At 59.0% G+C, this 26277-nt stretch overlaps 2 protein-coding genes and 1 long non-coding RNA gene across 3 annotated transcripts; 2 read left to right on the top strand and 1 right to left on the bottom strand.

The window, feature by feature from the left end:
* The first annotated feature begins 345 nt into the window (after positions 1-345).
* On the top strand, positions 346-9526 carry NUBP1 (NUBP iron-sulfur cluster assembly factor 1, cytosolic). The gene is made up of 11 exons (XM_055135645.1): positions 346-446; positions 528-632; positions 2475-2608; positions 5359-5427; positions 5862-5894; positions 6171-6261; positions 6522-6676; positions 7489-7599; positions 7733-7835; positions 8102-8185; positions 8525-9526. Exons 1-11 carry the CDS (start codon positions 428-430, stop codon positions 8578-8580), a joined length of 960 nt encoding a protein of 319 aa, XP_054991620.1. The 5' UTR covers positions 346-427; the 3' UTR covers positions 8581-9526.
* Positions 9527-9658: 132 nt separating this feature from the next.
* On the bottom strand, positions 9659-16807 carry TVP23A (trans-golgi network vesicle protein 23 homolog A). The gene is made up of 6 exons (XM_004604343.2): positions 16668-16807; positions 16458-16537; positions 11907-12051; positions 11133-11222; positions 10853-10981; positions 9659-9903 (listed from the first exon to the last, which is right to left on the bottom strand). The coding sequence occupies exons 1-6, from the start codon at positions 16674-16676 to the stop codon at positions 9763-9765; spliced, it is 594 nt and encodes a 197-aa protein (XP_004604400.2). The 5' UTR covers positions 16677-16807; the 3' UTR covers positions 9659-9762.
* Positions 12675-26052, top strand: LOC129404244 (uncharacterized). The gene is made up of 3 exons (XR_008629785.1): positions 12675-14173; positions 21100-21268; positions 23762-26052. It is a non-coding gene; the product is annotated as an uncharacterized LOC129404244 (long non-coding RNA).
* Positions 26053-26277: the final 225 nt, after the last annotated feature.

The following is a 26277-nucleotide window of genomic DNA, read 5'->3' as shown; positions in this document are numbered from 1 at the left end:
GTTTGGCAGTAGGACCGAAAAAAAGAAATACAGGGAAGGGATGAGGAGGAGACAAGGGCTGTTCTGGGTGGAGGGAGAATAGAGAGAAGGAACGGAGGGACCAGGACTGCAGTCCTGTCTCGGACAGTTGGCTGAGCCTGAATGTAAAGCGCATATCGAGCATTTTGCATCCGCAGTGAACGTCCTGGGCCCGGAAACGGTCTTGGAGTCGCGGGGATCTGGGAGACGCTCCAGCAGCTGCGCTAGAAAGCGCTCAGAGCGCCACCCCCGCCCCTCCCAACGCGGCTCCCTGCAGGCACCGGGCTCGCGCGTGCGCAGAGCGCTCGGCCGCCGAGACTTATTCCGCGCCGCCACCGGCGCTACCCCGCGGAGCGGAAGTGCGTAAGGGCGGCTTCCGGTTGCCCGCGTCGGCGGCCTCGGCGGCGGGATGGAGGAGGTGCCGCAGGGTGAGCGTGCGGCGAGGGGGGCGTGGGTGGCGGGGCCCGGAGCCCGAGAGCTACTCTAACTGTGATCTCGCCCCCGCGCAGACTGTCCCGGGGCCGGCAGCGCCCAGGCGGGCCGGGGAACCTCCTGCCAGGGCTGCCCCAACCAGCGGCTCTGCGCCTCGGGAGCCGGCGCCGCGCCGGACCCAGGTGAGGCCTCGCGGAAGTGAAAGGCGCGGAGCCGGAAGGGGCGGGGACTGCCGCGGAAGGGGCGGGACGGGGCGGGGCCTGGCTGGCGGAGAGGGTGGAGTCTCCGGGGCGGGCAGGGGTGATGCTAGCGCGGCAGGTGTGGTGACCCGTGACCCGCGGTCGTCTCGGGGGAGGCCACCAGGGGAGGGGTCGGCACTGAGGTCTGGGACCCGGACTCTGCCGCCTTCTTTGGACACGCTTGTCCTCATGCGGCAGCCGCCAGTTACCATTGCCCGGCGCTGGGACAGGTGGCGGGCGGGTTAGCAGGGGGCACCCGCAGGACGTGGGGGTGACACGGAGGGACACGGGCCCGAGCGAGAGTACATAGGGGTGTCGGGAGCTTGCCTTGCACACAGCCGACCCTGGTTCCCAGCCCGGCATTTTCTGTGACCCCTGAGCTGGCCCAGAAACAGGATAAAAAAAAAGCCAAAACAAAACAGGAGAGGGGGCTGGAATGTGGGTCCAAGGTCATGGTTCAGCCCCTGGCACCCCATACACTCACCGTACTCCACACTCAGAATCCCCACTGTGGCCCGTGCAATAGTAGCAACCAGGAAAAAAGAGTGGGTTTTTTTGTTTTTGTTTTTTTATTATTTTTTATTTTTGCTTTTTGGGTCACGCCCGGCGATGCACAGGGGTTATTCCTGGCTTTGCACTCAGGAATTACTCCTGGGATGCTGGTATTCGAACCCGGGTTGGCCGCGTGCAAGGCAAATGCCCTCCCTGCTGTGTTATCGTTCCAGCCCCTGTTTTTGATTTTTAAAGAAATCACTGAAGACTGGGCAAGAGCTTATTTGTTAGTCTGGGGGCCAGGCCTGGCACTGTCCGGCGGTCACTGGAACTGCTCAGGGTTCATTCCTAGTCATGCCCAGGTACGAGGGCTGCCAAGATCGAGCTCAGTCTTGTGCATGCCAGGCAGGCGTGGAACTGTCCCACTGGCCCTGGGAGAGTAATTTTGAAGTTCAGGAGAGAGCAGGGCTTGGTTCCCGAGTCCGCTGTAAACAGTGTGACCGTGAGCAAGAGTTTTTACCCTGTGTGACCCTCTGTTCTCTCCCAGAATGGGGGAGGGGCTGGAGAGAGCAGGCCTAAGGCAGTTAGTTGACCTGCAGCTGGCCCAGCTTTTGTTTCCTCCTACCCCCCCACCCCCCAAAATCTGGGCACCACATATGGTCCCCCAGACAGGTGTCGTCTCTGAGCAGAGCAGGACTAACCCCGAGTACTGCCAGGTGTGGCAGGAGGCACCTGACCCACCACGGCTTGTTTCAGGGATTTGAAGGAAGATGCACGTTGGAGGGACCGCGCTTGTGTAGTAGATGTCCAGTGACTCTCTGTCCGCCTCAGCTTTGTGGACGGTTGGGCCCGGGTGCTTCTTAGCCTTGGGGACGGCCCACCTTGTGCCTTCGTGCCCCATCCGGTGGCGGCTGACAGTGTCCCCAGACCTTGCCAGGTGTCTCCTGGTTGGCGGGGATCTGTTGCCCAGCACAAAGCTCTGCCTTCGAGCGACGACGCTACCGAGACCACCAGAGCCCAGCTCGGTGGAACTCTGGCTCTGGGGGGGAGGAGAGATGGTCCCGTCACTGAGAAGGCCGCCGTGGTGGCCGTGGTCACGCAGGAGCCCCTGAGATGTCTCCCGGGACCTTGCTCCTCCCGGCCATTGGTGGCGTGCCGTGGGGCTGTGGGGTGCGGGGCCAAGGGAAGGCAGGGGGGGGGCGGGGGAGCGGGGCGGGGTGGGGGGGGCGGGGCGGGGTGGGGGGGCGGGTCATGGCCCTGGGGACATTCTCACCTGCCCCGTTTCTTCTGCAGCCATAGAGGAAATCAGAGAGAAAATGAAGACGGTGAAACACAAAATCTTGGTGCTGTCCGGCAAGGGCGGCGTGGGCAAGAGCACCTTCAGCGCCCACCTGGCCCACGGCCTGGCGGAGGACGAGAACACGCAGGTGGGGAGCGGCTGCGGCCGGGGTGTGTGGCAGCCCCTCGGGCTGAGTTGGGCAGGGCGTGGGTGCCCCTTCCCTGCAGGGCTGTTTCCGGTCTCGCCCCCGGAGCTGGGGGCCTGCACAGACTCCCCGCGTGCTGCCGTCTCTCCCGCCAGGCCCCCACTCCTCTCTCCTCCTTCACCCCGTCGGGACTTTCTCTAGGCTCAGGCCTGTGGCCAGAGCCTGCCCCTGGGGCGCAGGGAAGGGTTGGGGGCGCACACAGCCTCGGTGGGGCTTCCTCACTCCTGGGGGGCTCAGATTGGGAACATAGGTGGAGCCGAGGATCTGGTCTGAGTCCGGTGCGTGTAGGACAGACTCCCTAGCTCATGCCGTCTCCCCGCCCGGGCACTCTGCTGCTCACGTGATGAAGGTTGTTCTATGTTTCCTCCATGGAAAAGGCGGACAGTTGTGTGTGGCAAGGATCCAGCCTACATTCTTGACATGTTCTCAGTATTCTCTCTCTCTCTCTCTCTCTCTCTCTCTCTCTCTCTTTCTCTCTCTCTCTCTCTCTCTCTCACACACACACACACACACACACACACACGAAGTGGGCCCACAGAAATCTCCCCATTATTCAAGGATTCCAGGCATCCATTTGATGTTTTAAAAAGTATAAGCACCTGGCACGCTACCCGTGGCGTACTTGATATGTCAAAAACAGTAACAACGACAGTCCTCGTTCCCTGATCCTGAAAGAGCCCCCAATACGCCATCGGCTACAGTAGCAGGCGACAGGGATGAATGGAGTCGTTACTGGTGCCCGCTGGAGCAAATCAACAAACTATGGGATGATAGTGATGATGATAAACATCTTAAGTTTTTCAGTTTAGTGCACATGGAGTATCGTGTAAATGTCAGGTGTGCACTGTCTTACTGATACTCTTGTGTATATGATTGCCAGCCTTTTTTTTTTTTTTTTTTGGCTTTTTGGGTCATACCCGGCAATGCTCAGGGCTGACTCCTGGCTCTGCACTCAGGAATCAATCCTGGCGGTGCATGGGGGACCATATGGGATGCTGGGAATCAAACCCGGGTCGGCTGCGTGCAAGGCAAACGCCCTCCCCGCTGTGCTGTTGCTCCAGCCCCATGATTGCCAGTCTTACCTAAAGCATTGTGCTGGGCATAAGATCCCTAGTATTCTTTGTTTTGGTTTTGGGGCTACATCTGGTGATGCTCAGGGCTTACTCCTGGCTCTGTGCTCAAGGATCACTCCGGGGGGCTTCAGGGGGCCATAAGGGGTGCCAGAGGTGCAGCCTGGGTTGGCCACGTGCAAGGCGAGTGCCCTCCCTGCTGTCCTATCTCTTCAGCCCAAGGGTGGGCTGCAACAGTAAATCCTTCCAATTGTGCGGGTTCTGGTTTGTAGCAGGAGCCTGGTCTGGGGCCAGACAGAGTCCAGATGCGGGGCCCTGGCCTCACATCCCGGCCGGCTGCACACGGCCACTGGGAGGGGCCTGGGAGCAGGGTCGGGGGTCAGGCAGCCTGAAGGGATGGGTCCCCAGGCTGCCACGGGGTGGCCCCCATGAGCCTGTCTCCCCACCTTCCACAGCAGGCGCCCCCCTCTTACCTCTTAGCACGGGCTGTGCAGGGCCTCGGAAACGTGGATCTGGGGCAGGAGCGAGAATGCCACAGGTAGAGCACGTGCCTTGCACGCGGCTGACCTGGGGTTCGGTCCCCGGCATCCCGTACGGCCCCCTGCGCACCACCAGGGGTGATTTCCGAGCATCGCTGGGTGTGACCCAAAAACAGGAGAAAAAGAGTGGATCTAGTCCGCCAGCGGGAGGCCCTGGGAAGTGTGGCCAGGCCCAGGCTGGGGGCATCGGGGTGGGCGCCGGCCTGCCCGAGGTTGGAGAGGCGCTGGCCGGGGTCAGTGGGTCAGTGCTCCCTGTGCCGTCGGGCCCGGGCGGCCGGCTGGGTGCTCCGCGCGGGCTCCGGCTGCGGGCAGTGGGCCCAGGTGGCCGGGAGGGCCGGGAGGGCCGAGAGGGAAGCCAGTAGGGCCGGTTCCCAAGTTCCCTGGGGGTGTCAGCGTGCAGGGGTGCGGCCGGTCCTCAGAGGGCTCCTGCAGGGTCGGAGGGAGGGCCCGGGGCTGCCTGGGCACGAGAACAGGTTTTCTAGTGTCCTCGGTTTCCGTTTCTTCCCTGGGGCTGAGCCTCAGCACTGTGAACTTTGGGGCTGCAGGAAGAGGGTCCACCCTTGGCCTCCTCCCCGGGCCCTGGGGGTGGGGTTTGGGGACTGCAAGGGGGTTGCCCTGCCCCCTCCCTTCCAACCAGCAAGAGGTACGACCTGCCCTGGCACGAGGAAGGGGCCTGACCGGAGCCACCACGTGGCCCACGTCCCCAGGGTGGACCTGCGCCCAGCCACATGCCTGAGAGCCCGCCGGGTCCTGTCTGACCCGGAATCTTTTTTTTGGGGGGAGGGGGCCGTGCTCCCAAGTGGTGCTCAGGGGACCTGGGGTCACTCCTCGCTGATCAGGCTGCTGGTTCAGTGTGAGGCTCCCAGGGTGTAGTGCAACAGGGGCCTGGTGGTCCCGGGGCTGACCCAGGGGCCTCGAGCCTGCACCCAGCCACGCTCGGCGGGCCCTGTGGTTCGGGGTGCCGGGTCGGGCCTGCGCGTACGTGGATTAGCTGCTGGCCCGGCCCGGCCTCGCCCCCAGAGCTGCGTCTCTGAGCCATCACGTCAGAGGGTCCCTCCCGTCTCACTGTCCCTCCCCTCCGCAGGTGGCCCTTCTCGACATTGACATCTGCGGCCCGTCCATCCCCCGCATCATGGGACTGGAAGGAGAGCAGGTGAGGCCGCCGGCCCGGCTCGAGGCCAGAGCAGCGTCGGTTCCGTCGGTTCCGAGGCCGCCGGAGCGGGATGCAGAAGCCCGAGCCCTGGGCCACACTCCGGCGGGGGCTGGCCAGTGACTGCTCCCCACGCGGCTGCCAGGCGTGGGGACGTGGAGCCCGGGGGCCGCTCGCCCAAAGGCCCGGGGCTCCCCCGTCTCTCTCTGGGCCGGGGTGGACGGGCGGCGTCTGGAGAGAGTGAGTCTCGGATTAGCGTCCGGTGCTCGGGGACAGCAGGCCAGAACTGACCCTTGGCCACCGGCCGGGTGGCTGTGTCCACTGCACGCCCCCTGCCCCTCCTGGCCCCGGGTTAAAATGTCTCAGACCCCGAACACAGGGGGGCTGGGGGGCCGGGGCAGGGCCGCCCTCCCGTGACGCCTCACTCCGTCCTGCAGGTGCACCAGAGCGGCTCGGGCTGGTCCCCCGTGGTGAGTGCATGTGCGCAGGGCGGGGGGGGGGGGGGGTGCGACCTTCCCTCCCCCTCCCCACTGTTCAGCCCCCAGACACAGCCAGGCGGCTGTGGGGCGCGTGGGCCCGAGTCAGACCGGGGAGGGCAGACGTGTCCCCTCGGGGCTGCGGCCGTGTCCCAGTGAAATGGGAGGGGGCAGAGGGACGACACCTGCCGTGGCAGGCCACGGGGCTCGGACCCCAGACAGGGCCGGGCGGTCGCTGTGCTCACCAGGACCCCCTGCTGCCCCCTGCAGTTCCTGGAAGACAACCTGGGGGTGATGTCGGTGGGCTTCCTGCTCGGCAGCCCCGACGACGCCGTCATCTGGAGGGGCCCGAAGAAGAACGGTGCGTCCCCCCGGGTGCCCCGTGCCCCGGCCTGCCTGCAGCGCCTTTGCTCCCGCGCCTGGGGACGCCTGAGGGGCGGGGCCTGTGGGCTGCCCCTCGCACGGTTTCCAGGGGGCGGGGCCTGTGGGCTGCCCCTCGCACGGTTTCCAGGGGGCGGGGCCTGTGGGCTGCCCCTCGCACGGTTTCCAGGGGGCGGGGTGGGGGGTGGTGGGCGCCGGGCGGGAACGGGCACAGCCACGGCTACTGTTCCCCCCTCCCAGGCATGATCAAGCAGTTTTTGCGCGACGTGGACTGGGGGGACCTCGACTACCTCGTCGTGGACACGCCGCCGGGGACATCCGACGAGCACCTCTCGGTCGTCCAGTACCTGGCGGCGGCGAACATCGACGGGGCAGTGGTCATCACCACGCCGCAGGTGCGGGGCCGGCGGGCGCGTCGTGGGGCGTCTGTGCCAAGGAGCCGGGGGAAGTGGCGGGCGGGCGGGCGGCCTGCTCGGACTTTCCCCTCGGCTTCGCTGTGACCTAATCTGCCCCCGAGTCTGTTCGGAACGGGCAGAAATGGAAGTGGCCTGAGCCCATCCCCGGAGCGCTGGGGAAGAGGAAGTGGCCAGGAGCTCCCCCGGCTCCCTGCCGGGGCCCTCGCCCGCCGGGGCCCCTGGGGGACGGCTTCAGGCCAGGTGCCCCCAGCCCCGGCAGCCCCCCGGGGCCTTGGCTGAGGAGCAGGGATCAGCCTGTGATTTGCTCGGGTGCCGTTGGTGCCCGGAGCGTGTGAGGCGGGGCCGAGCAAGGGAGAGGAGAGGGACGCCGGCGAGCCCCTCCTCTGTCCACCGAGGCTGCCTTCAGCTGGCCGGGGCGGGGCCGGAGCAACAGCACAGCGGGGAGGGCGTTTGCCTGTCAACCCATCAGCCAACCTGGGTTTGATCCCCGGCATCCCATATGGTCCCCTGAGCACTGCCAGGAGTGATTCCTGAGCACCACTGGGTGTGACCCAAAAGCCAAAAACTCCCCCCAGAAGACCAGGGGTGGTGGGCGTCCAGGAGGGCCGCCAGTCCCTGTGTTCACCGAGGCACGGAGCGCCCCGGGGCGTAAGGGCCGCCCAGGCCGGGCCCAGGACTGTGGCCGTCGGGGCGTGGAAGGACACCCCTGGCGCCCGGGCTTGTCCGTCGGGGCTTTGTGGGGTGCAGATGCGGCCCCCGGCCCCCCTGAGACGAGGCTCCCTGCACTCCAGGAGGTGTCGCTGCAGGACGTCCGCAAGGAGATCAGCTTCTGCCGCAAGGTGAGGCTGCCCGTCATCGGCGTGGTGGAGAACATGAGCGGCTTCGTCTGCCCCAAGTGCCAGGTGCGCTCGTGTGTGTGTGTGTGTGTGTGTGTGTGTGTGTGTGTGTGTGTGTGTGTGTGTGTGTGTGTGTGTGTGTCCACCCCGCCGGATCCTGCCTGGACTCACGCCTCCCCCCTTGTGATCTGCCTCACAGAAGGAGTCTCAGATATTCCCGCCCACGACGGGGGGCGCAGAGCCCATGTGCCAGGACCTGCAGGTGCCCTTCCTGGGCAGAGTGCCCCTGGACCCACACATAGGTGCGCGCCGGTCCACAGTGGGGGGGGTGCCTTGGCCGAGCTCACCCTGCAGAGGAAGGGGACAGGACGGGGTGGGGTGGAGGAGGCTGGGGGGATGGGATGGGGGAGGCTGGGGGCACAGGAGGGGGGGCAGGAGGGTGTGGGGGAGGCAGGTGGAGGGGGGGACAGGCGGGGCCGGGGAGGCTGGTGGTTCAGTGTCTGGCCCCCACATCCAGACCCCATGGCCTCGGCCTCCCACCCACCCTGGTCCTCTCTGCTCCTCTCAGGGAAGAGCTGTGACAAGGGCCAGTCCTTCATGGCGGACGCCCCCGACTCCCCGGCCACACTGGCCTACAGAAGCATCATTCAGAGTGAGTGTCTGGGGGGCCACAGTGGGGAGGGCAGGAGGGCGGGAGGAGAGTGCGGGGGGCCGGGCACACACCCCACTGAGAAGCCCCCACCCGAGACAGGCCCACCGCAGGGCTGAGGAGCCAAGCAACGCTGGGAGCGATCTCCAGAAGAAATGAGAACGTTCCGGAAAACGGCTTCAGGGAGCGAAGCAGACTCCAGGCGGCCTGCGGGGGCAGCCCCGGGTCCCAGCCGGCACCTCTGCCGGGAAAGCCCGTTGATGGGGGGGCGAGGGTTCAGGACTGGTGGCTGGGCGACCCGGCACGCTCACGGATACGCTCAGGAGCACCGTTGTCTTCCAGGAATCCGGGAGCACCTGACTCCACAGCTGGCCGGGGCGAGCCCCCCCGGGTCCTGAAGCAGGGCGCAGGCCAGGCGGCAGGGGCGCGGGCGGCCAGAGACGCCATGGTCATCTGCTGGCACTGGATGGACGCGCTTCCTCCAGCCTGGCCCGCGGCCGCCACGTGCCGACCCGCTGCGGGCGGCGACAGGACGGTCTGAGGCGGGTCTCGGGGTCTGCGGGAGAAGCGAGGGCCGGGGGTGCCGCGCCTTCCCCCCCCTCGGTGCCCCAACAGTGGTCTCCAGCTGAGGGTGGGGCCGAGAAGACATTCAGGCAGGGAGGGAGCCGGCACCTCCGGGTGCCCGTCCTCACCTGGTGAGCCACGGGGAGGGGGGCGTGCCCGCCCTTGGGACGCTGCCTTGGGAGATGCTGTGAGCTGGGCAGAGCAGCTGGGCACAGCCCCCGTCCTTCCCTCCCGCACCCCCGAGTGCAGGGGGACTCCCAGCACTGCTCACTCCTTCCTGCGTCTCACCTAAGGCCTCCGGACCTCCAGCCCCTCCAGGCCAGCCTTCCGGAAGGTGCTGGGGCAGGCCTGCAGGGGGCCTGCAGGGGTTGCCACCACTCCCGGGAGTGACCCCCGTTCTGCCCACTCAGGCCCAGGCAGGCCCAGAAGCCGAGGAGCTGGTTGCTCGGGTGACGGGAAGCTGCCTGGTCCCACTCGGAGATGGGGCCACCGTGCCGGGGGGGCGGAGGGGGGTGTCTGGTCCCTCCTGAAATGCCTTTGCACACCGTTGGGCCGGGTCTGAGAGAGTTCTGTGGTTCTTGATTCTGGAGCTTTTATAAAGTCATTGAAAAAAATACGATGGCCAGTCACGGGGCTTCTGACCCGCGTTGCAAATGCTGCGTCCTGGGTTTGGTCCCGGCAAGGCCGAGGGGAGAACGATGCAGGGAACAGAGACGGGCACCGAAGGGCAGAGCACGAGGGCTGACTCCACTGATGGGCCGGGGGCGGGCCCCAGGGGTCCCTGGACAGAGATACCGGGAGGTAGCGTGGGGCTGGACCCCGGGCCGGGGATAGCACGGAGCACACGGAGGCCGGCTTGGCCCCCAGCACCCCACGGCACCCACGGCGCAGGTAAAGCAACGGGTTCGAGAGTCACGATTTTGCAGATATTTAGAGAGATGGGAGATGCCCGGGTGGGTGGTCAGCCACGGGCACGCAGGGACGAAGCCCGTGCAGGCTGCGGGTCGGGGACGTGCTCAGGGGGTCGCCGTGCGGAACACTGTCGGGGACAGCAGGGCGGCTGTGACCCGGCCGACGTCGCTGTCGTCCCCCAGCTTGCAGAGGACGTAGCCGTAGAGGTTCGCAGCCTGCAGGGAGATCCCGGCGATCACCAGCGCCTGCGTCGGGAAGAGCAGAGGGTCGTGTTCCGGGGGGGGGGGGCGCGTCAGAGCCCCCTCCCCAGGCAGCCGCAGCAGCGGGGCCTCCGTGAGCCCCCACGGTCACACCCCCCAGTCCCAGAGCCTGTCTTCCTGCCCCCGACGGCAGGGAAGGCTCCCAGCTGCTCTCGGAACCACCCAGATCGCGGCCACAGTGGGAGAGAACCGCAGAACACGGGCCGGCCTCGCCCTGCGCGCACGGAGTTCCCCGTCTGAGCCAGTGCGTCCTGTGCGCGGTGAAAAACAACCTCTCGGGCCACGGGGCTGGGCGCACGCTCGTGGGACCCCCGAGGGTCCCTCTACAGCGTGGCCCGTGGGTGTGTGGGGTGGGACCCCGCTGCACCACTGCGGCCCGAGCAGACAGACACACAACCCCTCGCAGTGACCTTACTCCCGGGGGCCAAAGGCAACAGCGCCGGCTGTTCAGCGGGTGAGTGGGGAAGTGGCGGGGCGGAGCCCCAGCCCGGAGGGCCAGACCCGCAGCCCCCAGGGTGCCCACTGGGATGTGGGAGCCCCGAACAGCAGGTCCTGAGACACCCGGCCCGGGATTCTACCAACCTAGGGAGTGGACACAGGGCTGCGGGTGACCCTAAAGGGCCCTTTGGCAGGCGGGAAGATGACCTAAAGCCAGGGTGGTCACTTGAGTGAGTCCTCTCCAGGGAGGACAGGCCGGGGTCAAGGTAGCCGATGCAGTCTGATCCCCGAGCACTGCCAGGAGTGAGTCACCTCTGAGCACTGCTGGCCATGGCCCACACTGCAAGAGCACACACACACACACACACACACACACACCCCACACGGGCCCTGGGACGCCGTCAGCCTGCTGGCTGTGGCCCACACTGCAAGAGCGCATACACACACATGCACACGCACACGCGCACACGCACACACGGGCTGGGTGAGGCCTTACCAGCCACTTGAGCCGCAGGGAGAACAGGGTGCTGAAGAAGAAGACCACCCAGATGAGCGGGCAGATGACGAGGCCGAGCCAGAAGACGCGCACCTCGGCCTCGGTGGGGGCCGAGTGGTGTGGAGAGGCCTGGGTGGGGCACGAGAGCGGCTGCAGAGGGTGGGGGTCTCCTGGGGCTTGTCCCGTGCCACGCGTGCACTGAGTCCCCCCTGTCCCAGAACCACCCACGTGGCTCCTGGGCCGCCGTCCTGCCCCCCACAGCCCCCCGCGAGGCAGGTACCTTCCTGGCCTCGAAGACCCAGTGGCTCTTGCCGTCTTCGTCGATCTGGTTCCACCAGCGGAGCCCCACCAGGACCCTCCCGGTGACGTTCTGAGGAAACGGCGAGAGCGGCCCCGGCCCTGTCACGGAGAGCACCAGCCACCACGCCACACCTGGCGGGGCCCAAAGTCAGCGTGGAGCCTCGCGACCCTTCACCGTGGCGGGCGTGTGCCCTCCTGCACGGCCCATATTCTTTTCATTTCTTTTTTTTTCAATTTTACTTATTTAGTCTTTTGGGGTCACAGCCGGCAATGCTCAGGGGGCTTACTCCTGGCTCTGCCCTCAGTAATTACACAGGGCGGTGCTTGGGGGACCTTATGGGATGCCGGGAATCGAACCCTGGTGGGCCGCATGCAAGGCAAGCGCCCTCCCCGCTGCTCTATCGCTCCAGCCCAGCCGCGGGCCACATTCAAAGCTTCCATAGCCCCAGATTAAGCACCGGGGCAGATGTCGGCGTTCCCCAGAACCCTCAGCCCCTGGGGTCCGGACACGCAAGAGGCAGATCAATCCCGGCCGTTTTTTCACACCCGGCTGTGTTTTGCCTGCAACTGGCTTGGTTTGAGGCCACAGGGGCCACTCCCGGTGGTGTTTGGGGTTTTTCCCTGTGGTGTCGGGGTGGAATCGGGGTCGGGCTGGTGTGGGGGCGGCGGGGGGGGGACGGGGACAGCCTGCAGAGCCAGTGCTCCGACGCCTCCCCCGAGCCCCCAGCTCAGCCCTGAAGAGCCCCAGACTCACCTTCACGGACCAGAAGTCGAGGGAGAGGAGGAGCAGCACGGTGACGAAGCAGCCCACGAAGCTCCTGCTGAGCCAGTCGCAGCCCACGTAGGTGACGGTGGCGCTCACGCGGAAGAACAGGTGGAAGAAGGCGGCCAGCGGGTGCCTAGGCAGGGGCCAGGGGGCCCGGTCGCCCGGCGGCTGCGGCTCCCGCGCCCCTTCGAAGAACCCAGTACTTCCCCCCCGCGAGAGTCCCGGTGTCCGAGTATCAGGATGTCCTTTGGCGTGGTCGCGCCGAGGTGGAAGTGGCTCCCCCCAGCGGCCCCCAGCGGCCTCCGCGCCCGGCCAGTTCCCCAAAGGCAAAGGTTGGGTCATTCCGCCCGTAACCGACGGCGCGGCCGCAGGCAGAGGGGACCCACCAGCAGCCAGCCGGGGAAGGGCCCCTGACCTCGAAGAATCCGACACCCCGGGGGCTAAGGCACTGGCCTTCCGCCACGGCCCCACGGCATCCCCGGCACTGCCAGGAGTCGCCCACGTCCGGAGCCCGGGGGAAGCCAGACGCGCAGCCCCGGCCGAGGCCTCCTGAGCGCCCCCACCCAAAAGGACTTAGAGGGACCACAGACAACCTGCCAACCTAGAACGTTCCAGAAGGAAGGGGTCTGGGAGTCTGTGCCATAGCCTGACTCTTCATCCAGTGCTCCGAGGGCTAGAGACCGTGTCCGGGCAAGTCTGGGCCCGGGGCTGCGGGTTCCCGGGAAGCGTCCGTCACATCCAGCCTCGGCCTGAGTGGGTGGGGGGTGACCGGAAGCTGGCGTCCTCTTTGCCGGGGAAGTCGTGAGAGGCCCAAGCGGGGTGACCAGCACCGGGCTGGGAGTGACCACCCGACTAACCTCCCCACACACTTGTCGGGGCTGTGGCTCCCAGATACGATGCTGACAATCCCCGTTGCTGGAAGGTTCCACACGGGTCCCGGCTAACGGGGCAGAGGCCTGACGCCACCCAGTGGAACTGTGCCACGAAGACCACCAGGCCGGGCCCGAGGGGAGGAGACTGGGCAAGGGCAGCATCTCTCAGCCCCTCTGGACGCCCACCTGCCCACCCACTGGGCACCGTACGGGCCCCGAGACCCTCCTCCCACGCCTCCTCTCCGGGCACCCACCCTCGAGACCTCCCTGCTGGCTGCCTCCGTTTCCCCTTCTGTGCCCCGGGAACGCCACGGGCTGCTGCTGCTGACAGACCCCCGGCCCCGGCCCTGTGAGCAGCTGTGACTCCCGGGAAACTTCCACTCCCAAGCGTCCCCGAGGCCGAATTCCCCCTCTGAGCACGACTTTCCCCCATGCCCAGGGATCCCCCCGCTGCACGCCTGAGCCTTCCTCTTCCTCCTCCTCCTGTTTCCCTGTCTCCCTCGAGTGCCCCCCTCCCCCGAGCAGCACGGAGTGACACAGCGTAAGGAACATGCCAGAAAGTCCTTTCCTCTGGGCTTACTAGTTCTAATGCCAAAGCACGAATAAAAGCGGGCGGGGGTGCCTCCATCCTTGCCTTGCACCCAGGCCCTGACGGGCTTCTAAACTGCTCAGAGCCTCAGTTTTACCATCTCTAAAGTGGGAGAGTAACAATGCTGTCAGCCCCCTGAGGCCACCCCGAGTCGGCCCATGCAGGACCCCAGGCCCACTCCTCCTTGGCCCCCATTTCTGAGGGTGGCGTTGGACCATGGGGCTCTCTGGGGGTGTCCTCCACTGGACAGAGGGCTCCCGCCATTGTTAAGACCTCTGGCCAGCGGGTTCACTTGTCCAGGCAATACTCACCCTACCCCGGGACAGGGTGAGCACACATACACACACACATGCACACACATGCATAGCCACACATTCCTGCACATATCCACACACATTCATGTGCAAGCTCATGCCCCGCACACCCATATACATACACACGTGCTCTCAGGCACACAAACATACGGACACGGATAGAGGGCAGCCCGCACCCCTGGGGTAACGGGGGGGGGGGTAGGGCACTCTGGCTGCACCCACCCCTGCCCACGGGCTGCCTGCTAGGGAACATCCAGGGCGCTCGTGGCAGGAAGGGCCCCCGAGCCTGCAACTCGTTCCCCCGCCCTCTGGGGAGCCGCCGGGCGCCCCGGTTTATGTAATCCCACTCACGTCAACGAGAAATGGAAACGGGAAGTGAAGACGCCGGCAGGGGCGGCTGTCAAGCCCCGAGACCCGGGAGCCCGAGCAGAGAGAACCGAAATTCGGCTGGTTCCTGGATTCTGCGGGCACCTTTCCTGGGTAATCAAGAACTTTCCCTCAAGCGAAGTGCGGGCCTGGGAGTGGGCCCGGCTTCCGCTCCCCACGGCTGCACCCCCCCAGGGCCTCCCGCGTGGGGAGGGGGCGCGGGGAGGGGCCCGGAGCCTACGGGAACAGACTCTGGGGGAACAAAGGGAACCCGGAGCGGGTCTCCCGGGGTGGGAGGTGTCTGTGCCCTCGCGGCCTCTGGGGTGCTGTCAGGCGAGGGGGTGGGAGGGCCGGGGACCCCCAAGTGCAGACCCACAGCCAAACCCCTGACAAAGAACGGTGGAAGCCAGAGGTGGCGCCGTGAGCAGGGCGTCTGCCTGGCGTGTGGCTGGCCTGGGTTTGATCCCCAGCATTGTCCCCGAGCCCCTCCCGGAGTGGCCCCTGGGTTCCCAGCCAGGAGAAAACTCCGAGCACTGGCGGGTGAGGCCCCCAAACAAGAGAAACCAGGACTTCTCAACCAGGGGACATTCGGCCCTGGATGAAGACAATTTTGTTTTGTTTTGTTTTCAGTCACACCTCGAGATGCCGGGAGCTACTCCAGGCACAGTGCTCAGAGACCCTGTGGTGCCAGGGATGGAGCCTGGGCTGTGGCAGAGTCAGTGCTCCAGCCCAGTGCTCCCCTTCGCCGGCCACCGGAGAGACCATTTTGTCACAGGGTGGGGTGCTACTGGCACCTCAAGGGTGGAGCCTGGACAGAGCACAGATACCAACAGATCCCGGCTCTCAGCCGTGGGGCAATTTTGCTCCCACAGGCCTCTGGGGGGGTGCAAAGTGCTCCCCAGGGCACCCACACAGTGGTCCCTGCAGGGGGTCTCTCCGGGAGGCTCCTGCTTTGACTTTTGTTTCTTTGTTTTGTTTTGGGGACCGCAGCTGGCAATGCTCGGGCTGACTCCTGGCTCTGCACTCAGGACTTACTCTTGGGGGTGCTGGGGGGCCCCATGGGGTGCCTGGAATGAACCTGGGCAGTGTACAAGGTAAACAACCCACGTGCTGTCCTGTCCTCTGGCCCCCGGGGGGCCCGCTGTGGGTCAGTCACTGGCACGAAGCACAGTGTCTTGAAGGTGCAGGCTGGGGCTGGGAGGGGTGGGCACAGGGTCAGGCTCGTGCCCTGCGGGTGGCCCGTTCTGGCCCCGAGCCCAGCCCCACTGAGCACTCAGCTCGAAGCCAAGCCCTGAGCACCACCGGGCTTGGCTCCCAAACCAAAAAGTCAAGGCTGGGGCGATCGTATGTACTTCGGGGAGGGGGCCTGCCTGGCATCTGGCTGACCCGGGTTCAAGCCCCACACTGCGTAGGGTCCCCTGGGCACCAGCAGGAGTGACCTGAGCCCAGAGCTAGGATGAACCCTGAACATCGCCAGATGTGACCCCGCCCCCCCCATAAACCAAGATGGAACTAGGATGATTTCAGGTGACCCTAGGTTCCTCTTCCTGGGATCCTGGGGTTCTTTCAATGTGTTTTTTTTTTTTTTTTTTGCTTTGTGGGTCACACCTGGAGATGCACAAGGGTTACTCTATGGTCGCTCATGAATGGGTCCCCAACATCCTGGGGATGGGCAAAGGTCACATTAAAGCGCCAAAGAGGGGGCTGGAGCGATAGCACAGCAGGTAGGGTGTTTGCCTTACATGTAGCCGACCCAGGTTCGATTCCCAGCATCCCATATGGACCCCTGAGCACTGCCAGGAGTAATTCCTGAGTGCAGAGCCAGGAGGAACCCCTGTGCATCGCCAGGTGTGACCCAAAAAGAAAAAAAAAGGGGGGGCCAAAGGGACTTTGCAGGTGCAACTCAGCTGCAGGTACCGAGGCTGGAGGTTGACTTTCCATTGTGTGAAGCAGTAAGTTCAGGTCAGGGGGTTCAGCAGCGCTGGGATGGACACAGGGTCCCCGGGGGAATGGGGGCCCAGTAGAGGGTCTGCGCACTCCAGCCTCTGCGCCTGCGCGCTGGTTCTGGGGTTGCCCCCAGCCCATGCTGTGTGTCGGGGGCGGATGGCTGACTTGACCCAGGACACCAAGGCGGTCTGTCTGTGCGTCCGGAGCTGAAAGGGGGAGCTGAGTACAAACCCCTTCCCGGGCGCTCCCGCGGCCCCCTCCACCAAGCTCAGTGACCGCCCAGCCAGCAGCGGGCAGGGCCTGTCTGCGGGCTGGGGGCCTGGAAGCCGGCGCCTGTCTAGTGGGTGAATGAATGAATGAATGAATGAATGAAGCAGCCAGCGAGAGGGTGGGCGGGGAAGGGCGAATCTGCGGCTCTGGGGGCTGCGCGCCCCCCAAAGCGCTCACGTACCTGATCCTGGCTTTCTGGAACGCCTGCTCCTCCTCGTTGCCGAAGTCCAGGGACACATCCTCGGTGTCGTCCACCAGGGCCTGCGGGGACACCCCCGGGCAGCATCCCGGCCCGTGCCCCGCCCCGCCCCCAGGCGCGCTCCACCCTGCAGTCCCGCGGGGGTCAGCCTGGCCCCGCACCCCCCCCCCGCAGCCCCTCCCGCGGCCCTACCTGCTTCATCCTCTCCCGCAGCGCACCTGGCGGCCTCCCTGTCCGCGGGGGGCTCCGCCCGGGCTGGGCTGCAGCGGGCGCGCGGGGCGGGGCCTGCGTCCTGCGCGCAGGTGCGGGGTGCGGCGGGTGCGCGCACGGCGCAGGCGCGCGCGGAGGGGGAGGAGGGGAGGGTCGCGGGGACCCCTGGGCGCGCTCAGGACCGAGCAGCGGCTGGAGGGGCCCGGCGTGCGGGGAGCAGCGGTCCCCGGGAGGAAGGGAGAAGGTGGTGGGTGGCCAGTGTTGGACTCGGCCGGGGTCCCCCCAAATCTCACAGCCCAGGAGTCCTACCAGCTGCGCCAGGAAAAGAGCTCAAGGGCTGAGCACTGCCCTGCTCCCCACCCAGCCCCCGTGAGGGAGGCCGGGGGTCGAGCCCCAGCACCCGCATGGTCCCCAGTTGGGCGAGTCACTGGCCCGCCCGCGATGACCCAGGGTGCCCTGGTGCGTTCAGGGCTGATCACCATCCCCCCCGCCAGCCGACAGCCATGGACAAACCAAGGGACAAGGGACACTAGGCTGGTTGGTGAGCATGGGCCGTTTTCAAGTCTCACAGTGTTAGTTCTAGAGAAAATCACGAAGGGCTGGGGTAGCAGTTGCACATAGGTGTGGGTGAGCGGTATAAATAGTGAACAGAGGTAAAGCCCTTCCTTTGGGGCATTTACTCCAGGGCAAAATCTCATGTAAGAGCCCAGCGCTCACGGCTAGAGCAGTAACACAGCGCGGAGGGCGTTTGCCTTGCATGTGACCGGCCCAGTTCCATCCCCAGCATCCCATAGGGTCCCCCTAGCACCGCCAGGGGTAATTCCTGAGTGCAGAGCCAGGAGTGACCCCTGTGCATCGCTGGGTGTGACCCAAAAAGAAAAAAAAAAGTTGGAAAAAAAATGGAGCTCAGCACTCTAGATTCCTGCCAGGAGATCCGCCCAAGGGCAGGGTTCCATCTAGGGGTGCACTGCTTTCCTTAGCTGGGATCCATTTAAACTTGTATCACTTGTATCACTTGTCATCCCGCTGATCTTCAATTTGCTCAAGCGGGTGCCAGTAACGTTTCCATTTGTCCCTGTCGCGTGCTAGTGTAGCTCAATGATATCTGCTCGCTCCTGGCACAGGAAGAGCCTCAAACCGTTCATTCAGGGTTTTGACGAAGAAATCTGACCATCTCATTGGTGGGTGACCACGCGATCTTTTGACGTCTTGTGGAATCCAGTCGGTAACAGCTCTAGTCCAGCGGTCGTCTCTGAATCGCATTACATGTCCGGCCCATCTGGGTTTTGATGTCTTGGCAAACGAGACAGCGTCCCTGATTCTTGACCGTCGACGGAGGTCAGAACTCCAGATTCCTTCTGTCACTTGAGTGAGATGTGATACTCCAGCATAACTCTTTCTATTCCTCTTTGGGAGACCCTAATAGCGTTCTCATCTTTTTGCGTAGGGCCCAGGTCTCTGAGGCATATGTTAGTGCAAGAAGAATGGTGGAATTGAAAAGGTGTGTCCGGAGTCAGAGGTTCTTCGTCCTCTTAACCACTTCTTCGACGCTCTTTTTTTTTTTTTCTTTTTGGGTCACACCTGGCGATGCTCAGGGGTTACTCCTGGCTCTGCACTCAGGAATGACTCCTGGCAGTGCTCAGGGGACCATATGGGAAGCTGGGAATAGAACCCGGGTCAGCCGCGTGCAAGGCAAACGCCCTACCCGCTGTGCTATCACTCCAGCCCCTTCTTTGACGCTCTTGAAGGCGTTCCACGCTGCTCTCTTCCTCCTGCGCAGTTCTGGTGCCAAGTCATTCCTCATGTTGAGTTCTCGACCCGGGTACACGTAGTTGCTGCATTCGGAGATGTTCGTTCCATTGAGAGCAAATGGAGCTTCAGGGACCAGTTAGTTTTTCATGAGCATCGTCTTGTTGAGGTTCAGATGCAATCTGACCTTTCCACACTCGCAGTCCAAGTTGGCCAGCATTTGTGCCACTTGGCTAATGTTTGGCATTATGAGAACGATGTCATCAGCAAAGCGGAGGTGGTGTAGTTGCCGACCGTCTATCTTCACTCCCATTCCTTCCCATTCCAGTTGTCACATGATGTTCTCAAGGGTGGCACTGAAGAGTTTCAGTGAAATGGTATCACCCTGCCGAACCCCTCTCTTTACGTCAATGATCACTTCCTTGAAGAATGGTGAGATCCTGGTGGTGAATCCATAGTACAGCTTGCGGAGGATCTTGATGTACTAAGTTTGAACACCCTGTTTGCTTAGGGCTTCGATGACTGCTTCAGTCTCAGCAGAATCGAAGGCCTTCTTTAAGTCGATGAACGTTAGACAGAGCGGCATCTTGAACTCTCACGAAACTTCAATGAGTTTGGTCACTGTGTGGATATGGTCAATCATGCTGAATCCTTTTCGGAACCCGGCTTGCTCGCATGGTTGTCCTTTGTCTAGTGTTCTGCCTATTCCATTCAGGATGACATGAGTGAACAACTTGTAGACAACAGATAGCAGGCAGATTGGGCGATAGTTGCCGATGTCGTGGGTGTCTCCCTTGTACAACAGAACGGTCCTACTGGTTTTCCACTGGGACGGAACCTTGCATTCAGACAGGTAGTGTGTGAAGAGCCGAGCCAGTGTATTGATGAGTACTGGCGGCAGATTCTTCAGGTGTTCGGGTCTAACCTTGTCCGGACTGGGTGCTGTATGCGTCTTTACCAATGAAATGGTGGATTTCAGAAGAGAGGACGTTGGGAACGATAAATCCATCTTGTGAAATTTGGTATGTGGGCAGGTAGGCATGGCTGTGAAAGAGATCCAAGCAGAAGTCATGAATAATCCTCTCCTTTGTTTTTTTTTAACTTTTTATTAAATCACCATGTGGAAAGTTACAAAGTTCTCAGGTTTATGTCTCAGTTATACAATATTCAAACACCCATCCCTTCACCAATGCCCATATTCCACCACCAAAAACCCCAGTATCTCCCCCCACCCCCAATCCCCACCCCCTACTGTATAACTAATGAATTTCACTTCATTTTCTCTTTACTTTGATTAAGTTCCATATTTCAACACAAAACTCACTATTGTTGTTGGAGTTTCCACCCAAGAAAGACAGCCCTACTACCAAGGAAGCATTTGATAGTTAGTTTTCCATTGCTGGGAATGAAGAGATATGGAGCCCCACTGCTCCAAGTACATAACTCTTTTTTTTTCTTTTCCTTTTTTTTTTTTTCCCTTCATCCCCCTTCCCATGCCTCATAGTATGGTGTACGCCACGCTCCCTGAAAATGGGAAACAACCTGGAAAGAGGGATATTTCCTCTTCTCGGCCGGTGTGGGGTTTTGCTTAGTTCACAGTCCATAGAGGTGGCTGCTACATTAATAACCTTCAATATTTCAACAAAAACTTACTGTTATTATTTGGAGTTTCCCCCCTAAGTCAGACCTGTTCAAAACGAACCGTTTCACATTGTTGACAATTATAGATGTTAAGTCGGTTTGGGATTTCTGTATAAAGTCCAGGGGAAATTCTGCCAGAAATTGCATAGCCCAGCTCATAGTCCCAGTGCATTGCTATAAGACTATAAATCAAAGTCTTTAGGCGCAGAGGGTCCGCTTCACTCTCAGCAGCTCCGAATTTATTTGGGCCGAGGGCGTGCTGGTTACACCCCCTTCCCATCATAATCCTCTCCTTTGCCTTTCTGGAAGATGTGATAGATCCATCAGGACGTCGGAGGGCAGTAATCTTGGTCTTGTAGTTGACGAAGGACAGGCGAGCATTGCAAGTATTTTTCCTGACTTCTGCCACATTGGCCAACACTACTGCTCTTCTTTCTTTGAGGTCTTCCTTTACTGCTTCTCTGCACATCTTTGCAAGCTCAGACATTAGCTTGTGATTGCCTGAGGCTCACGCCAAACCACGTTGACGAATGAGCTCGAGAGTTTCCAAAGACAGGCATCTCTTTGTGGCTTTCGCACTCTCGGCATTCTTTGCGTAGTCATGGAGGTGCTGAACCAGTCGATCGATCGTATTCCTTATCAATGTTATCAAGGACGGCATCTTCCCACGTTGCCGCAATAGTGCCAAAGAGCTCCCAGTTGGTGGTCATTCTGGGAGTTTGTTGGGGGCCGAAACCCTAAACAAAGATTAGCCACCAGGATATTATGAAAATATATGCGTTGCAAGATAATAGCTGAACCATTACAGAGACAGACATCCTGTGCTGGGGACAAAAAAGCACAGACAAATCATGCTCCGGCCTGTCATGTCCCCTTATGCAAATACCCCTGGTGACCCCCTCTGGACCCCTGTTCCGGCCTGCCCTACAGCTTATATATTCTGTATACTTTCCTTCAATAAACAAGACCTTGACAACAGTTCCTTGCTTGGTCTCCCTCTTCTTTCTCACCCTTGCTATTTCAGGTAGCGCCTCTTCAGACCCTGGAATAACTTGGTCCCTCGGGACGGGACAAGTGGCGCCCAGAACAGGGACCTGAAGCACGGCCATCTACTGGACGGCGCCAGCAACGGATTGGAGGCCCCCGAAGGATCAGTGCTGCCCGAGTGATCTTTGGAGGCCGGAACATAAAAGGTATACCTATTCATATGCCGTCCCATTCAGCATGGGCCATTTGTTATTTAAGGAACAGAGCTTTATTAAGGAGTTCAAGAATTCATTCAGGGAAAGAGGAGTACGGGTTAAGAAAAAAGATCTGGTAAAATTTTTTAGTTATATTGATGCTTGTTAATATAAGGACGAAACGGTCACTGGCGGAAAGGCTTGAATTCCCTTGTCTTGTGTGTGTGTGTGTGTGTGTGTGTGTGTGTGTGTGTGTGTGTGTGTGAGTGATTGTGCAGTCTTGGACGTCCTTGTCCTTGTACTGAGTCTGTGGCTCCACGACTTGGCATCCTTAAGATCCCTGTAAGGTTACGGAGTCCAATTGGGCTGTCTGCAATTCCACGAGGAACATATGGCCTAGGGTGGTGCTGGTTTAGACACTGGTCGCAAGTCACCTCTCAGGCTGATCCACCATGGCTAAGTTCCTCACCGGCCAGACATGCATCTGAGTGATTTGTTATGAGTGTCCCTGTCACCCCCATCCTTCTTGTTTATTTCCGTCGAGTTAGAGAAACAGCCTACCAGTGACCCTTTCCTTTCTGTGTTCTCATTTCTGTCGAGTTGGCAGAAACAGCCTCCCAGTGAAGACAGTCACTGGTGGAAGGTTGAATCCCTTTGTCCTGTGTTTTCATTTCTGTGTCCCCAAGTCTGATAAGAAGATACTAGTTCCCCGCCTCAGAACTAGTCTTGACCAAGAAAGAAAAATGCTAGCATCTGACCACTTTAGGTTTCAACAATTTTGAAGAGGTTTTGCCGGCTTATATCAACAAAAGTGCTTTCTTGACCCATTTTTAATAAGCAGGAGACTGGCTGGTCAGGCAGGGAAACGGGGAGCAATATTCCCAATCGGCCGACAGGGCTTAACTTTGCCCTGGGGACTGCTCCTTCCTATCTCAGTCTGTCAGTTTTCTCCCTGCCTTTTCTGAAGGGTCAGATCGAGAGATCAACTACAGACGTGTGCACATGTACGTGTGATGTTTTTAGTGAACTAATTTTTAGTGAACTTATTGTCTGTCAGTCTGTCTGTCTGTGGAACACTCGAGTGTTAGAGCTAGTTTGAAGTCAGTAATTCTTAGACCTGGGCAAACAAAATCAAGGGAGATCAGAGTGATATGAAGCCCAGCAATTTAAAAGATCTAGGTATCTTTGGAACTTGTTAGATCAGGTTTAAACAAAGATTTCTAATTAGAATGTGGTGCCTACAATGAAATTGAAAGGTTTTTTGTTTTTGTTTTTGTTTTTGGGTCACACCTGGCGATGCACAGGGGTTACTCCTGGCTCTTCACTCAGGAATTACCCCTGGTGGTGCTCAGGGGACCATATGGGATGCTGGGATTAGAACCTGGGTTGGCCGCGTGCAAGGCAAACGCCCTCCCCGCTGTGCTATTGCTCCAGCCCCCGAAATTGAAAGTTTTAATCTAAATTTCTTATTGGAAGAACATTAATAGTTATTAACAGTTGAAATTCTTTTGAATTCCAGTATCTGTACTATCTAGATACAGAACTAGAGCCAGAAAACTAAAAAGTGAAATAAGAATTCAGAAAGTGCAAGGCTTTATCTTACAAGCCTCAGCCAATTTTAATGAGGAATTTAGCTGTTTTTCAAGCAACAGAGGTACAGAAACCCTCAAAATAAACAAAGTTTTCTTATGTTTCCATAAACATTGACAGTCCAAATGTTTTTTTTTCTATGCTATTATCTAAGTTTGGTTAAAATATATATACCCAAAGGGCTCTTTCTGTATTTGAAAGCATGTTTGTATTGTAGAATTGTTAAAGTTAGAAAGCTCATGATTTGAACTAAAGTACAAAAACTATCAAAATTAAGTCAAAGAAGGTTTTACCGTGTTTCACAAAAATTGATGGTCCAAAGGTCTTATGCTATTATACCAATGTATATATTTGTATCTGCACTGGATTAGAATTATTTGACCTAGAGAATCTTGTGAGTCGAAATAATTGTGATCTATGAAAACAGGTTCAAAGAGTAATGCTTCAGTTTAAAATATTATTTTCTAGAGTTGCAAAATTGGTTGAAAAACTTATTGTACCTGTGTTTTATTTGATCTCCAAGACTTCTGGTAACTAAAATTTTTAAAGCTACTTAGCTTAGGGTTATAAGGGGTTAATCTCAGATGTCAGCTTGGGAGTTTTTAAAGATTTTCCCTGGATCCACCCATCCCCCTGCATTCCCAGCTCAGCAAGCTCTGCCTCAGTCAGACTGGATATGAAGACCCTCCCTACCCTCAACAGTGAATTCTAATCACACTTTTGCCCGGCAGATAAGACTTGCTAATTTAGTTTCTCAACTCTTCCAGGTATCTGGTTCTTGCAACTTTGTAAATGAGAAAGGGCTTGGGAAACAACTGATCCTTATATTTGCATTAAAATCTGACGAACACACAAAAAAAGAAATGGTGGGAAACCTCCTTGTAAGAGGAAAAGTCTCTGCTTATATTTTAACAGACGACAGACCTACTAATACATTCTGGATCCTGCTATGGCCTCATCTGGAGTAAAATTCATCCTCCTGGCTCAGTCTCCAGACCACCTGAGACTCCAACCCTCCAAACTTCAGCCCAGAGCAGATCTCAGCTGGAAGTCACAAGAAAATCTGAAGAAGACTCAGCAAAACAAAACCCGCATGGGGAAGCACAGGCTGAATTGGCCTGAGGACTTAGTCTGGGATTTACGGTACCAACCTAATCCTGAACCTCAGAGAACTTTGTACACTAGTATAGAATCCTTACTGTTCCATTGTAATCTATGAGTGTTTTAATCCTTAAAAAGTGTTCCTAGAAATCAGAACTCTAAAGATGTCTCCAGGTTAATATATGTTGTAAGAACTTTAGTTGTGAGTATCTTTAAAACTTTTTGAAAATCTATAAGAACTGATATAATGTTTGTGACTGCAGAATAGTTTTGCCATGTTAAATAAGATGATTGTCAACTTGTGTCCAAACTTGTGAGATCATGTTGTACCAATTTCAGTGAGTTTAAACTTGTGGAATGACTATAGATGTATGTCTTAAGTCAGAAAGATAATGTATGGAGATATCATCAGTGAAAATTAGAAAAGCAAAGTGTAGTTGGTTTGGAAATGGAAAAGTTACAGGATGTAATGGATGTAAAGGAAGTTTGAGGTTGTGTTTTGAGGAAAAGAAACTAATCAAACTATATTGTTGTAAAACTCTTTAAATATATCTGCAGAATTGCTCTAGTATCCAGACTCCTGTTACAGTGCTCTTAGATCATGGAAAAATCAATGTTTTCAACATGGAACTATATAAATTTTATGTGATGGTCACTGTGCTTCCCTGAATCCTATACTATGAAGGAGACTCTATCCCCACAGGTAACCCATCATCCCATTCAGAAGAGGAAGGTGATATCCACTCTGACCATAGCCATGCTGTTTGGAACTGGACTGGCAGCTGTTTGGAACTGGAATCAATTCGCTTGCAACTCAGTGGAGCGGACTCTCATCCCTTCGAACAGCTACTGATGAGGACCTGGAGAGGATCGAAACCTCCATCAGTCATCTGAGACATGCCCCAGTTCCTGTCTGAAGTGGTGCTGCAGAACAGGAGAGGACTGGACTTATTATTGTTACAAAAGAGGGCGGACTCTGTGTAGCCCTTAAAGAGGAATGCTGTTTTTATGCAGACAAAACAGGTCTAGTACAGGATAGCATCAACAAGGTCAAAAAGAGCCTGGAAGAAAGGAAAAGGGCTAGAGAAAAACAGGAGTCATGGTATCAAAATTGGTTTTCCACTTCACCCTGGCCGTCCACGTTACTGCCCAGCCTTTTGGGACCTCTCGTGGGTCTCCTGCTACTACTGTCCTTCAGCCCCTGGGCCTTTAGTCGCTTAACCTCTTTAATTAAGTCGCAGATCGACTCGGCTACCAGAAGCACGGTTGCTGTTCATTATCATCGCCTTGGGCCGATTCCGCCTCCTGAAGAGGGAGTTCCCGACCAAGTCCCAGAGACCGACCGGCTCAACTTCTCCCCATTAGCTGAGAGATTAGGGTCCCCTTGGTACCATAGGCTCTGGGCTCATTTCCCAGGAACACGGCACCCTGACATCCCCTCTCCCACTCCGGGTCAGCTGTGAGGTTAGCCTATGACGGGATATAGTGCAACGCCAGACCCGAGTAGGAGCAGCAAGGGGTCTCCATGACGGGAGTGGTGTGAGGCCTTACCTCTTGGGTCCCCATCACATTCTCAGTAAGCGCTTACTCTGTGCAACCTCCCCTTAGCTTCACCTCGGGGGCGGCTGGCAGGAGAGTAACCAAGTGCCACATATGGAAGCACAGTGATGGCGAGAGTAAGAATCCCCTCACATAGCCCAAGACAGAGCCCCTGCCCCCTCGGGTCTGGAGGCACGTTACACAGCCTAAGACACGGCGCCTCACCAACCCAGGCGGCTCTCAGTAGCCCTCAATTTTTCATATATAAACACACAGGGGGAGATGTTGGGGGCCGAAACCTTGGAAAAGAGAACTTGGCCTTTCCCTAAACAAAGATTAGCCACCAGGATATTATGAAAATATATGCGTCACAAGACAATAGCTGAACTGTTACAGAGACAGACATCCTGTGCTGGGGACAAAAAAGCACAGACAAATCATGCTCCGGCCCGTCATGTTCCCTTACGCAAACACCCCTCGTGACCCCCTCCGGACCCCTGTTCCGGCCTGCCCTACAGCCTCTATATTCTGTATACTTTCCTTCAATAAATGAGACCTTGACAACAGTTCCTTGCTTGGTCTCCCTCTTCTTTCTCGCCCTTGCTATTTCAGGTAGCGCCTCTGCAGACCCTGGAATAACTTGGTCCCGCGGGACGGGACAGGAGTTGCCTTCTTAAACTTAAACTTTGCAGACCTTTCTCCCTGCTCTGTGAAGTAGAATTTTGCATGAAGGAGACGGTGGTCCAATCCCATTTGGAATTTTGGGCCAATAGCGACATCAGTCAGGCAAA

Source organism: Sorex araneus, chromosome 4 (genome assembly GCF_027595985.1).
Source record: "Sorex araneus isolate mSorAra2 chromosome 4, mSorAra2.pri, whole genome shotgun sequence".
Taxonomy (NCBI): domain Eukaryota; kingdom Metazoa; phylum Chordata; class Mammalia; order Eulipotyphla; family Soricidae; genus Sorex; species Sorex araneus.
This window is presented reverse-complemented; position numbering and strand designations above follow the sequence as displayed.

What these genes read in the sequence shown, in the direction of transcription:
- NUBP1 (XM_055135645.1), top strand. An exon ending in TGGGACTGGAAGGAGAGCAG is followed by an intron (nt 5,428 to 5,861) that starts GTGAGGCCGCCG and finishes TCCGTCCTGCAG; the next exon opens with GTGCACCAGAGCGGCTCGGG. An exon ending in GCTCGGGCTGGTCCCCCGTG is followed by an intron (nt 5,895 to 6,170) that starts GTGAGTGCATGT and finishes TGCCCCCTGCAG; the next exon opens with TTCCTGGAAGACAACCTGGG.
- TVP23A (XM_004604343.2), bottom strand. An exon ending in TTCCAGAAAGCCAGGATCAG is followed by an intron (nt 12,052 to 16,457) that starts GTACGTGAGCGC and finishes GCCCCTGCCTAG; the next exon opens with GCACCCGCTGGCCGCCTTCT. An exon ending in TCGACTTCTGGTCCGTGAAG is followed by an intron (nt 11,223 to 11,906) that starts GTGAGTCTGGGG and finishes CCGTTTCCTCAG; the next exon opens with AACGTCACCGGGAGGGTCCT.